General features: G+C 41.7%; 1 protein-coding gene across 2 annotated transcripts; it reads right to left on the minus strand.

The window, feature by feature from the left end:
• Nucleotides 1-281: 281 nt before the first annotated feature.
• Nucleotides 282-11,644, minus strand: alkbh8 (alkB homolog 8, tRNA methyltransferase). Of its 2 annotated transcripts, XM_035680590.1 has the most exons (12): nt 11,451-11,644; nt 10,305-10,438; nt 10,099-10,199; nt 9,432-9,563; nt 9,205-9,300; nt 8,645-8,749; nt 7,824-7,894; nt 4,931-5,037; nt 4,445-4,605; nt 4,008-4,288; nt 1,603-1,752; nt 283-1,143 (listed from the first exon to the last, which is right to left on the minus strand). In XM_035680590.1, exons 1-12 carry the CDS (start codon nt 11,586-11,588, stop codon nt 403-405), a joined length of 2,217 nt encoding a protein of 738 aa, XP_035536483.1. In that variant the 5' UTR covers nt 11,589-11,644; the 3' UTR covers nt 283-402. The 2 variants fall into 2 exon arrangements, with proteins under 2 accessions (XP_035536484.1, XP_035536483.1); XM_035680591.1 differs by lacking the exon at nt 9,432-9,563 and having other exon boundaries at nt 282-1,143.
• Nucleotides 11,645-12,327: the final 683 nt, after the last annotated feature.

The raw sequence follows: 12,327 nt of genomic DNA on the forward strand, positions 1-12,327 counted from the left end.
CAGTCTCAGCTTGGTTACAGCTCAGTCAATTCAGAGCAGACACGCAGCAAAGTAATGAGATAAAGACTATTATTGGTGATCTACGGTGCAGTTTATACACTGTAGAAAATGTTGAAGATCCGTGTTATATAGAACCAGCCAGAGTACGTTTCTAACCAACATCCTCCTCTAAACTACACTACCTCCAGGTTTGTTTCATCAAATGTTAGTGTATAATACTGTACGCCACACTGATCCATTGTCAAGAAAGTATGAGCACAACAAAACCAGACATATTGTAAAATCTTTATATTTATTTCATAGCACTTAAAGCATTCTTAACGACTGAATCTTTGTTTTCCTTGCATTAACGCTCTTGTTCAAAGATTGTATTTGTAGCTAAATGATGATAAATTAAGTGTGTCAGTTCATCTCCTTCAAGTCCTTCTCTAATATAACACACCAGTTCCCCTGGTCATGGTAGCTACTGTGAACGCTGACTCCAGCCACCTGACAGCACAGCCGCTCCAGCTCCCCCTGCTGGAACACGTGGTAATAGCGGTGAAAAACAGGTGCTGGGCTGCTCTCAGACTCCGGCTTCAGACTAGAAGTGGAGGTCTGAGTAGCGTCACCACTTGGTTTAGAGTTTGCACTGTGAGTGGCATCAAGGGCGTCCTGACCTGATCCAGGAGACATGTTGGAGTCAAAACCTGGACTGGGGTCAGGGTTACCCAAAGTCTTTCTGGGCTTCTCTTTCCTTTTATCCTTCTTCCCACACTTTCCTGATTCTTCCTCCTCTCGTCTTTTCCCCTCTTTCAGGTGCCAGGGAACCAAAAGGTCCTGTGTGTTGAAGGCTGTGCGGTTGGTGTGCACACTGAGTTTGCCGTCAGTCACTTTGCCAACATCTTGTACCCCATCTACAGGACTGTAGTTGTCTTCTAAAGGTCTGCTGGTATGGATGCTTGATTTCCCGTGGGGTACCTGGCTGTCTTCTGAGGTGTTTTTAGTGGGGCTGTGGTTCCCAGGATGCTCTTTGTTCTGGTCTTTGAGATACTTGGACTTCTGCTTGTTGTACTCTTGTTCGAAAGCCCAGACGTAGATGAGTGCTCGACCTCCGGGCCTCAAAAGTCTCACCAGCTCCCTCACTGCTGCCAGCCGACGCTCCTACAACACACACACACACACAGTTGATTTGATACATCAGTTTTTCAAGTAATTAATTAAACTCCCTTTTTTTTTTTTTTTAAACAAACACACCACTTTTTTTTCCTATCTTAAGAATAACATAACAACAAGAATTTCAGCGTACCAAATACCAATCAGTGCACTCCATCCCAACAGTTTCTGGCACATTTGAAAGTACAAATTTGAGAGCTAGGGGATTTGGGATTTGTCCCAAATTTGGACTCATCTCCCAGGAGCTTCCTGTAGTTGAACCTGAGGTAAAGTTCCTGAGATCCTAAAAAGACATTCCCACAGTTCCTGCAGCTTAAAAAGGCCAAGGTGACTTAAAGATTTCCTGTTATTGTACTTATCTGTAATGTACCTGTTATGTTATTCTTTGTGTGTGTGTGTGTGTGTGTGTGTGGTGTGTGTGTGTGGTGTGGTGGTGTGTGTGTGTACCTGTGTAGAAAAGTGGTGTATGACGGCTATAGAGATACAGGCATCACAGGAGGCTGTCCGCAGAGGGACACTGAGAGCATCAGATACAAATGCCTGGAAACCCCTTTCTGCACAGATTTGGATAAGAGCACTGCTACGGTCACAACCAACCTGAAAGAGACAAAAAGGCACAGTAAAACAAAGAAGTCTAAATATGTACACGGTCCAAATAATAATAATAATAATAATAATAATAATAGGGTGATATTATTATTATTATTATACAAAATCATACAAAAAGCAGCAGAAACACCCTTTAATTGTTCCTTAAGCAAGTGAGACGAAGGGGAAAAACAATAAAAACAGGAAACAAATGTGAGCAAAACACTTTGAGGAGAAGTACAGTGAATGAGGGAAAATGGATGGAAGTGATAGACAAACAGAGAAATGTATGGAGTAGGAAAGCTGGAAAGAAAGGTAGAAGGAGGAGAAGAAAAGAGGGAGGGCACTGGATGACAGCAGTGATAATTTAACACATTTTCTTGCAGGGAGCAACTCAATCAAGCCTCACATGACCTCTTTCCCAAAAGAGACAGAGGCGATAAAAGATAGCGAGAAATACTACACACATGCACAAGGCAGGCACACACACTCAATGTGTTACATGACATGCAAAACACACACACGCAGTTTTTATTTCAATTAAAACTGGGGAGGTTAACGGTGTTAATCTGCACCGGGAGAGAGACAGAAGAGGGAGAGGGGGATGTATAAAACGACAAAAAGGAAGTGCAGAGGGAAATGAAACAAATTAAAGAGAGAACACCAGAAAGTTGCTGTGTGACCTACATGATCACAGTGTTCTCAGTAATGATTTATCACGGTTACGGTCTGAGTCAGGAATAAGCTGCTTACACGCACCTCCAAATCCCAAACATGAATATCCCAGTTTGCATACATAAACAGAAAATTTCGGATATTTCCATGGAAACCGAGCTAATGCAAACAATGACAAGCAGCAGAAAATCAGAGAGAGAGAGAGACACACAGGCCTCAGCACCAAGGACATCTTCCCCTGGTGTGTTATTGTGGTTCATTTAGCTCATTTTAAATGAGACATCATATTTGTGACAACTTAAAAACAAACTAGCGGCTAGCTGATTATAGAGATTTCCCTTCATGTGAACAATGTGACTCGCTGTAGCACCAAAGCATGGCCAGCCAGACAGATAAGTAAACAGCAGCTTTTTTGCCCAAGGAAAGTGTAATGCTGCAAACCTTTGTCTTCTCCCTCACTGCCCTCTGGTGCAGAGAGAGGTCGAGCTTACGCAACACTGTAACTGGGTCCTGACGACTTGACACAGCTACTTCTTTTCATTTTACATTCATGAGAATGCTGTGACCTTTTTGTTGTCTGCACTTCAAGTGTTTAAGTGTCAAAATACAGAGCATACAAGATTCCTTTAAGTGTTTATCTTGCAATGAGACTGAGACTTAAAGGAATGCCTAAATGTATGTAAGTTTACTGTGTATGCCTTCTTTCTGAGAGAGAGATGATAAAATTTAATGTGAATTTCATGTCAATAAGTTAAGTACATTGAACAAAGGAGAAAATGTGGCTCATTTTAAATAACACACATACCAACACCTCTAAAGCCATACTGACTTATCAGCTCATATTGTTTGTGTATGGATTAACCAACAAAGATACACCAGTTTATTAGTGAGATTTAAAAAGGCGCTGATAGGTTTATTTCTTCCCCCTCGGTACAGAGCCAGGCTAGGTGCAGTTTTTCTGGCATAAGGCGGTTAGTTTTGTGAGTTAGTGATGTCCCAGGTCCAGCAATTTCATTTTCTTTGTGTCTATTGTTTTGTCTTTTTATAAAGGAGAGGAAGCTGGCTTTATGTTCTTCGCCTCACTCTTTTTTCAATTTATTTTTCCTTGAATGTTATAGTTAAATGGAAAAAAAAGGAAAAACTAGAAAATTAATAAATAAATGTATAATAAATAAATGAACAGGTTAAGAAAGAAAGAAAAATAACAACAAAATCATCTGCCCATCAGTCATGTGCTTGAGGCACAATGAACAAAAACTTGTTTGCAGCTGCAGATTTTAAAAAAAATGGTGGCTGACATAAAATTCTGCGAGTACTTAACTACGCTGGAAATGTTTATTGCTACAAGCCCCACCTCCACAAATACTTTCCACCATACTTTTAGAAAGTACAAAAAAAACTTCCCCGTAACTTAATTTAGACCCTGTTCCCTACGGTGGAGTTCCTCCGAAGGCTCACGGTCCCAAGGTAAAGTTCCTATGGTGGAAACGCGCCCCATGAAGCAGTAGCAATAAAAAAAATGGAATGGAAAAGGACATTTCCCTACAGGGATCACTGAAGTATCACAGGTAATACATGATGACACTCACTGCAACCACCTCTGGGTTGACACCCAGGTATTTCCCATTTCCACAGCCCACATCAGCCAGCACGCTGCCAGGAGGGAGCGAGTTCAGGAAGTGGCAAACGCGAGGCCAGGGGGAGTGACGAGTGCTGCTGAAATGGGAAGCGATGGCATCGTACACCCGGTGCACATACTCCTCCTCCAGATGGGCTGCATCGGCATGGCAACAGGGTAGCGAGGGGGGAGACTGCGAAGAGGCCGGGGGTGCCGAGGGAGCTCCCTGATTGTCGCAGGCAGAGGGGAAGGCTGGAGAGAGAGGGGGGGTGGTTGAAGTGAGACAAAGGGTAGCACATACACACCCATATACACCCATTACAGTCAGCTGAAGCACAGATGTTGTCTAACATCACTCGAATACTGGTGGTAATGCAGTCGTCTGTTACAGTGTGTTATGATTCTCACCACAGCGACAGCGTTCGTGTCTGATCTTGCGGAAAGTGAAAGAAGTGCGGGTGCCCCTCTTGCTCAAAGTGAGATTGCTGTGGATCCCGGGGTCAGGCGTTACATCAGCTGGGGATTGTGGGTCGCAGGCTGGCACCACGTCAAACTTCCGGGGAGTAATCCTGAGAGGAGATCGCAGCAGCGGTTGACCATCATGCACAAACAATAACTAATCAGCAGAGTTGTTGTACATCTTCTGGAGTGTGTGAAGAGATTATAATGTGGATCCGCAGAGTCTATTGTACAAAATACAGAATAAAGCCCAGAGAAAGGGCAGTAAATTCAGTATTTCTGCGCTCTTCTACAATGAAACAGAGCAAGAAACAGAGGAAGAAACAGAGGAACAAAAAGGCCTGTCACTCCTCTGGGAATCGACCCAGAGCTCACATCAAGATAAACTGACTCCTAGAGGGGGGAGACTGATCCATCTGACACCATCCAGCTCACCCATGTGTCCAGAGGTATCTGCTCTCTCCCTTCATCACCAGGAGGCTCCGTCCTGGCAACACCACAGGAACAAGACGACCATCGGGGTGGCGAAACTCCATCACCGTCTGTAATAACACACACACACACACAAGCATCTATTAAAAACATGGACACTGAGTAGATCACTCGCACACAGCAACAGGATACAACAATTTATTTATCTATAAAACACAGCAGAAAGAAGTGACACTCGTTTGTCCCGGTTGTGCTTCATTAAGTCAGTATTGGCGCCTGCTACAGACATGTAATTGCTGATAATGAGCATCAAACCTCAATACTCTGAGTATCCTGTGATTGTGTGGTCTGTCGTCATCCAGGTCTCCATGGCCGAGAGGAGGTCGCGTGGCTCAGGTTCGACCTATGTGGTGACACCTGAAGTTGTGCAACCTCCTCCTGAATCCTACTTTTCACTTATAAATCCTTACAAATCTACATATATTGGTATTTTGTCATCAGATTCTGGATAGAAGATGTTGAAAGTTGTACAGATCGTAAAGCCCCCTGAGGCAAATTGTGATTTATGATTTTGGACTATATAAATAAAATTTGACTTGGGTTATGACAAAATGAAACTGTTCCTAGAAAATGTCTTTTATTTGGCAAAGTAAGACAATCTTTTGGATCCTTTCTATTGATACTAACAGTCGGTCGTAGTACAGTACAGATATCGTTCCTGCAGAATTACAGTGTGACTGTGCTGACTCAGCTATTAAACAAATGCTGGTTTAGCTGCCTGCTACCAAATCACACTACTACATACCTGTAATGTCACAAATGAATAGAATATGTTTTTAGGGACATCACACAGAGAAAACACACACACACACACACACACACTAACAACCAGCAGAAGCATCTCCACCCCAGTGTTGGTGTTTGATCCTAATGTTTCTGTACAGCACATAACAGTATGAGCTCTGCTGGGAAATTACATCTACACAATTTCAAACTGCATCTCTCCAACTTCTGACAGCAGGAAAATTGGATTTTGTGAAGTAGCGGGGTGTGTGTGTGTGTGAGTGAGAGAGAGAGAACAGATATGTGTTTGTGTATGATTGTGAGAGAGTGATGAAAACGCAACACCAGCAAATGATCAGATCTTTGCCTGAAACCACAACTGAAATCGCTCTCTCTCACACACACTCACACACACACACACACACACACACACGACAGGCAGGACTGTGCTGTTCCCATCTGAGGAGTATTAGCCAATCAATGAAACCGGTGGAATGTGACTAAATCGATGGTGGCAGCTACGCTTTACTACAAGACTATTTATCATTCTTTCTCACACACACACACACAGTTTACATGTGTTTTAATCAGTGATGACTGACAGTGTCAGTTGAGTTACTTTGTACTTTTTGGAAGAACTGAAATGAATCAAATCGAGACAAATCAAATCAGGTGGTAGACTGAACGAGACTTTATAATGCTATGAATCTCTTCTAAAAAAAATGTAAACTGAATCGAATCGCAGTTCAATGAACTTGTTACACCGACAGATTAACACTGAATAAGACGAGTCAAAATCTTCAGTACATTTTCATTATATTGTTAACTTTATTGTTAACAAATAAAGGTGTGTTCTCTCTTTGTGTAAAAGTTTAGCCATTTTGTTTTCTCTCTTTATATTTTATATTTATTTATAGTGTAAATAATTTCCCAGACGTGAACGTGTCGAGGTACTGATGGATTTGCGGACTAATGTTGAGGCGTCAAGCTTGTGCTTCAGTGTACGCGTGCGCATTAGTCCTCAATACTGTTTCCGCCTTTTTCCCCAAACACCTGATTTAATACGCCTACTGTATACTTTCTGTGGCTCTAAAACCTCCACTGAAGAGATACAACAAAGGACACACTGCACCGCACGCATGCCGTCTGTCAGTCTGTGCGTGTGACAGATGCTGTGACAGATGACAGCTGATTGCTAATAGAGCTCCTGCTTTTTTAGACAAGCAGGGACAGATGGGTGTTCATCTACAGCGGTCCCCCATGCAGAGAATAAACCAGCATCCCAGTACCAGGTCACACCATCCAGTCACACCTGGAATAGTCAAGGACGCAGCAACGCCGACTGTTTGAAGGGGAAATCTCTTTTGTTCATTAATCCAGGGAGACTGTGACACCTCTGAAAAGAGTCATTAGCTACGCTCTGTATCAATAGAAGGCCACAGTGAGCCAGACACGTGTGTCAGAAAGAATGAAATGTAGCAAACAAGGTGACAAAATGTTCTCAGCCGTATCACAAGGACACCAAATCCAAACATACTGTTGCACTCACACGCACACACTCATCTCTGACAGTTGTGCCCCGAGACAGATGAATCACACTGGTCAGTGAAGTGACTGTTAATCTGATTGATCAAACCGCGACACAGAAAGGCATACAACCACAAAGACAAGTGTGTGATAACACTATATTGCCATTTAAGCCCGCCTTTTAACTACTTCCGACTTTGTTCGTCATCCTACGTCACTCAGTGGCTGTATTAAGGTGCAAAAGACATCAGCAAGTTTTACAAAGAAAAGGAAGTATACGTATTCCTTGATTTTTGTCTGAGAAATAAAATAATCTTTTTCAGTCATAATTAGTCTTCAGTCTCATTTTGTTAAAATGAAATGTGAGAAATGTGAACCCAGTACTGAACCCTACTTTTAATCTTTAAATGCGTAACTGGTTGATATTGGCTTCACAAGCTGATTGATGAATTGTTCAGTTATGTAATTACCAACCCACAGGTCTGTGGTGAGTATTTCTTTGGACCGGCTCATGCCTCACTGTCTGCAGAACGTCAGCTGGAGTTTGTGAAGATATTTAAAAGATAGACTGACAACTTTTCTTTACCTGTGCTCCCAGGCTCAGTGACAGGATGGTGTCCTCAAAGGCAGAGTGAGTGTCCACATGAGGAGGAATACCTGAAAATGTTAGAAACATGTAGCACGTAAAATAGTTGGTCCAGTCGAAATCAATCAAGTTGCTTTTAACTATTCATGTTTAGTTTCGACACCACTGAGCCTTTTGTGATGTGTCCTGAGATTATTTTAGTTATGAATTGGCACTACAGAAACAAAACCGAATTTAATTAATACTCAAATCATTGTGTCTTTTAAAAATAAATTTGACTTTATGTGCTTGAGTTTGAAAAAAAAAAAAGCATCATTAATAACAAATTATTTAATCAAAATCTTTATTTCAGCCTTAAAATGCCAGTACTGTAAAAATATTAATAAACAACTAACAGGAAGCAGAGTTTCATCAGACCTCATAGATGCATGTTGGAAAGCTTCTGCTGCCACCTTGTGGTACAAGTCAATAAAAGAGTTGTTTTAGTAACCACAGCATAGTGACTGGACGTAAAAACCCAATGAGTCTAGTCTTTCCCTTCCTCTCCACACAGACAGTGTAGCAGCAGCCTCTGAAATACATAAACCACCTCACAATATTTAAACATCTGTATTCTTAGATGCCTATTGTTTCCACAGCTCTCTGCAAGGACCCATTACAACCCCATGTATGTTTAAATCCCTTCATTTTCTCCATGTGGTCGGTCACGTTTACATGGCCTTGAGGGTGACCTGCGAACATTTATTTATCTCAGTTTTTCCGAGGCTGTATGTGATAAGGTGATGAGGTAAGTCTTTAGAGGCACGACTGGAATAGCTCACCCTGTCCAGACTCATACTGGTTGACCGTCAGCTGGTCTGGCATGACGTTGACGTGTTTGTTCTTCACACACCGCTCCAGAACAGGTAGACACTCCTGAGGAATACCTGGACACAGACACACACACACAAATAAACGATCAGTAACCATGTAACATTTTCTCCATTATTACAAAAAGAAGCAGTCATGATGTATTTATCTTATAGCACACTGTCCAATACTTACAGGGGAACAATCTGAGATATTTAACTGCATTTTATATGTAAAAGATAAACTATTTAAATCTCACTAAGCTGAGTCCAAAAAAAGTATTAATAGATGATAAATCTCTGCTTGACAATAAGCTGCGTAGTGACTTTCTGCAACTCCCACTGGTAGTATTTAAAACAAACACAGCTGAGGACAGCACAGCACACAGTGTCCCAAAATACAAGCACTGTAATCACAGTGAGTAAATTGTTATTGTAAAAGATTGTAATAGTGGCCAAACCTATAAAAATATGACCCATAAAACCCGGATTCTAATAAAAAATACATCTGGATTAAAAAGGTGCAAGCTTACCGACAGGTAACGGCATGTCTTTATCCACGTTGTTGTTGTCGTAGCGAAATTCAAAGCCATAATGTTTGACTCTTCTGTGCTTCAGAGCTTTTTGAGCTAAAAGACATTAGAATGAAGTTACCAAGTGAAGTTCCTGGGTGAACTTTATGAGACGTTCAACACAGCAACTCAGCCAGAACTTAAGAACCAAACACAAAACAGACAGAAGACATTACGCAGCCCCTCACCAGTGACATCATCATTAGTAGACGACCAGTCAACGGCAGCAAGCAACAGAGCTTCTTCTTCCGGAGACACAAAATCCTCCACCAGGACTAATCCCTCAGGCAAAGGGACAGAAGCGTCCTCCTCACAGGTTACTGCACACACACACACACACACACACACACTTTAACAGGACATAAAGTAAGCATCACGCTACTCGCTGAAGGAATACGGTTTCTTATCGGACATGATTTGTCTGACCTTATCTTTCATCCAACTTACTGTTCAATTAAAAAGGTAAGGAATGCTTCGAACAACTACAGCAGGTCCTACAGTAATTGATGGGTGTTTGAAAGACTATTGTGTAGGATTTAGTGGCATCTAGTGGTGAAGTTGCAGAGTGCAACCAACTGAATAATGTTTGCCTTCCAAGTGTGTAGGAGAAACTACATGGCTGATGAAAAAATCCCTATCTCGAGCCAGTGTTTGGTTTGTCCATTCTGGGCCACTTGGCTGTTACACGTGGTGCTGCTTCCTCTGTAGATAAAAATGTCTCATTCTAATGTAACAAAAGCACAATGATTCCTATTCTCAGGTGTTTACACACTAATGAAGACATGCCTATGAATATTTTGTTACATTTCTGCCAATAGATCCTCTTAAATGTTAAACACTGGACCTTTAAGGTACCTGAGTCGACAAAACTGAGGTAGAGTGTGACACCGTTCTCTCCACATTGCAGCTTGTGGCCATTAAGGTGGATGTGGGCTTCCCGAGCACTCTCTTCAGACCTACAAAGAGAACGACAGTGACAGAGTGAGTTTTAAACCAAAAATCTTCCAGGAAGGTTTTAAAGGTTTAAATGATATATAGTACTGTCCACGCAGCACCTGTACCTGTATGTGACAAAAGCGTAGGGTTTGTGAGGGTGCATGATCAGCGTCTCCAGCTCCCCCATCTCTTTCAGCGCTGCAGACAGATCCTCCCGAGTAACGCCGTTCCCCAGGCCGCCGTTAGCCACCACCAAACTCTGCGGAGGAGACAGTAGACTGGTCGGTTTTTCACAGACACAAAAACAATTGAAAAGACGACTTCTGAATACGCCTGAGGGTCTGAACCGGTGACACAATCGGTCTATTAAATCCTACACCACCAGGCTGGCAGTCTGCTAAACACCTCACAGCCACCCAACACACTCCTTAGTCAACGTATATGACGGTTTATATGTTTGTCATCTTACTTTAATGTTTGTTTTCAGCCTTTTTCACAGCTGAAAAGACAACTTAAGATAAACTTTACTGTAACCACTAAGCCGTCATTATTACAAACTTTACAGTAAGTTCCTTTTCACTTCTCATTTGTTCATTTTTCATTCTTTTGAGTTTAAAACATGTATTTCATCATGTGCCATCTTATGACACTCCTTTCCTCACTTCCACATTGTCTTGTTTTGATTTTTTTAAAGATGGTGCTGCCATTATATTTAATGTGTCGTAATTAATTCCAGTCTGCAATGACACAATAATAACTGTTAAATAAATGCCATCACTCTAACACATCTACCTATGCATACTGTATATACTGTCATATCCACCTCCCTCATGTACATAAAGAAACCTGCACGTAAAATATTTATTTCAGCATCCATTGCACTCTGCACTGTTGTCTACTGTCTACAAATGTTATAGTTATATATATACCTGTAAATATTAGTCTATTTTGTTGAGCTTGTTGTTCTTTATGCTCAGTCTGTGTTTGCACATTGAGATCAAGGTAAAACCGGAGTCACATCCCTTGTATGTGTGCACATACCTGGCCAATAAAGTGATTCTGATTCTGAAGACAGCAAATGACAGGTCGCCTTACAAAGCTTAAACTGCTATTATTATAGTTGTATATGAGTGAAATCAGCAGATACAAGCTAATATTAAGACAATCCTTACAGAGTACGGACAGATACACCGGCATTGAACAGCTGCAACCATGTTAACAGTAGAAGCAGGCAGATGTTGCAGCTGTCACTTCCTGTTTATGTTGTTTACCTTTGTGGGCTGCGATGTTGTGCCGATTCCTTCATGTTTCAGCAAAGTGTGACTGGCCTTTATCTGTTTTCGGAGAACTTTCTTCTCCTCTTTACTCCTCCTGACGGCCTTCACGTTGTTTTCCACGCCAGGATCCATGGTACGTCTCTTTATTGTGTCCGGGTGCAACAAGCGTTCAACACCGGTAGTTCCCGAGGACTCCTCAGCAAAGGATGGAAGCACCGGGGCACCCTTCCTCCTTTTGGTTTGAAGTCATCCTGATTAAAGTCACTATGTAGATTGTGTATGTGATTATAGCATGTTCGAAATGATTATGATTGCATTGTTCATTGCATGTTTATAGAGAGATTTCAGTATCATTACAGCAGTAGGATTATGTGCATTGTGTACTAGGCTACACTGTGCCCCAGTTGTGTCCATGGAGGATTGATCACTTCTGACAGATCAGATGGGTTGATAAGGTCACTCTGAATCTGCTGGATGTGTAAGCAGGTCATAGTGGTGCTAATATGCCAGAACTGTGTGTCAGTCATTTGCCCCTGGCAGTCAATAATTGAGTAATGCAGCCTTAACAGTTTTTATTTTATTTTTTTCCACCAAAGCCAGAAGGAAGCCAGTCAGTCAGTCACTCATGCAGACACTTCTATGTGACACAAAGAGTGGTCAGCCTGTAGGATATGAAACATAAACTGAAACAATAAAAAACAGCAAAATTATTGATTTAGTTTGTCACTTTCTACACATTTATATAGCACAGCATCCTACTCTGCCCTCACGTGTATCACCTGAATAAAAGGACAGAAGTCGTCACGATTTCACGATAGAAAGAAAATATAGGTAACTGAATGTACTTTGTTAACATAACAAATAACTAGTA

This window comes from Morone saxatilis, unplaced genomic scaffold, assembly GCF_004916995.1.
Source record: "Morone saxatilis isolate NCDOM2014 unplaced genomic scaffold, NCSU_SB_2.0 Contig8, whole genome shotgun sequence".
Classification (NCBI taxonomy): domain Eukaryota; kingdom Metazoa; phylum Chordata; class Actinopteri; family Moronidae; genus Morone; species Morone saxatilis.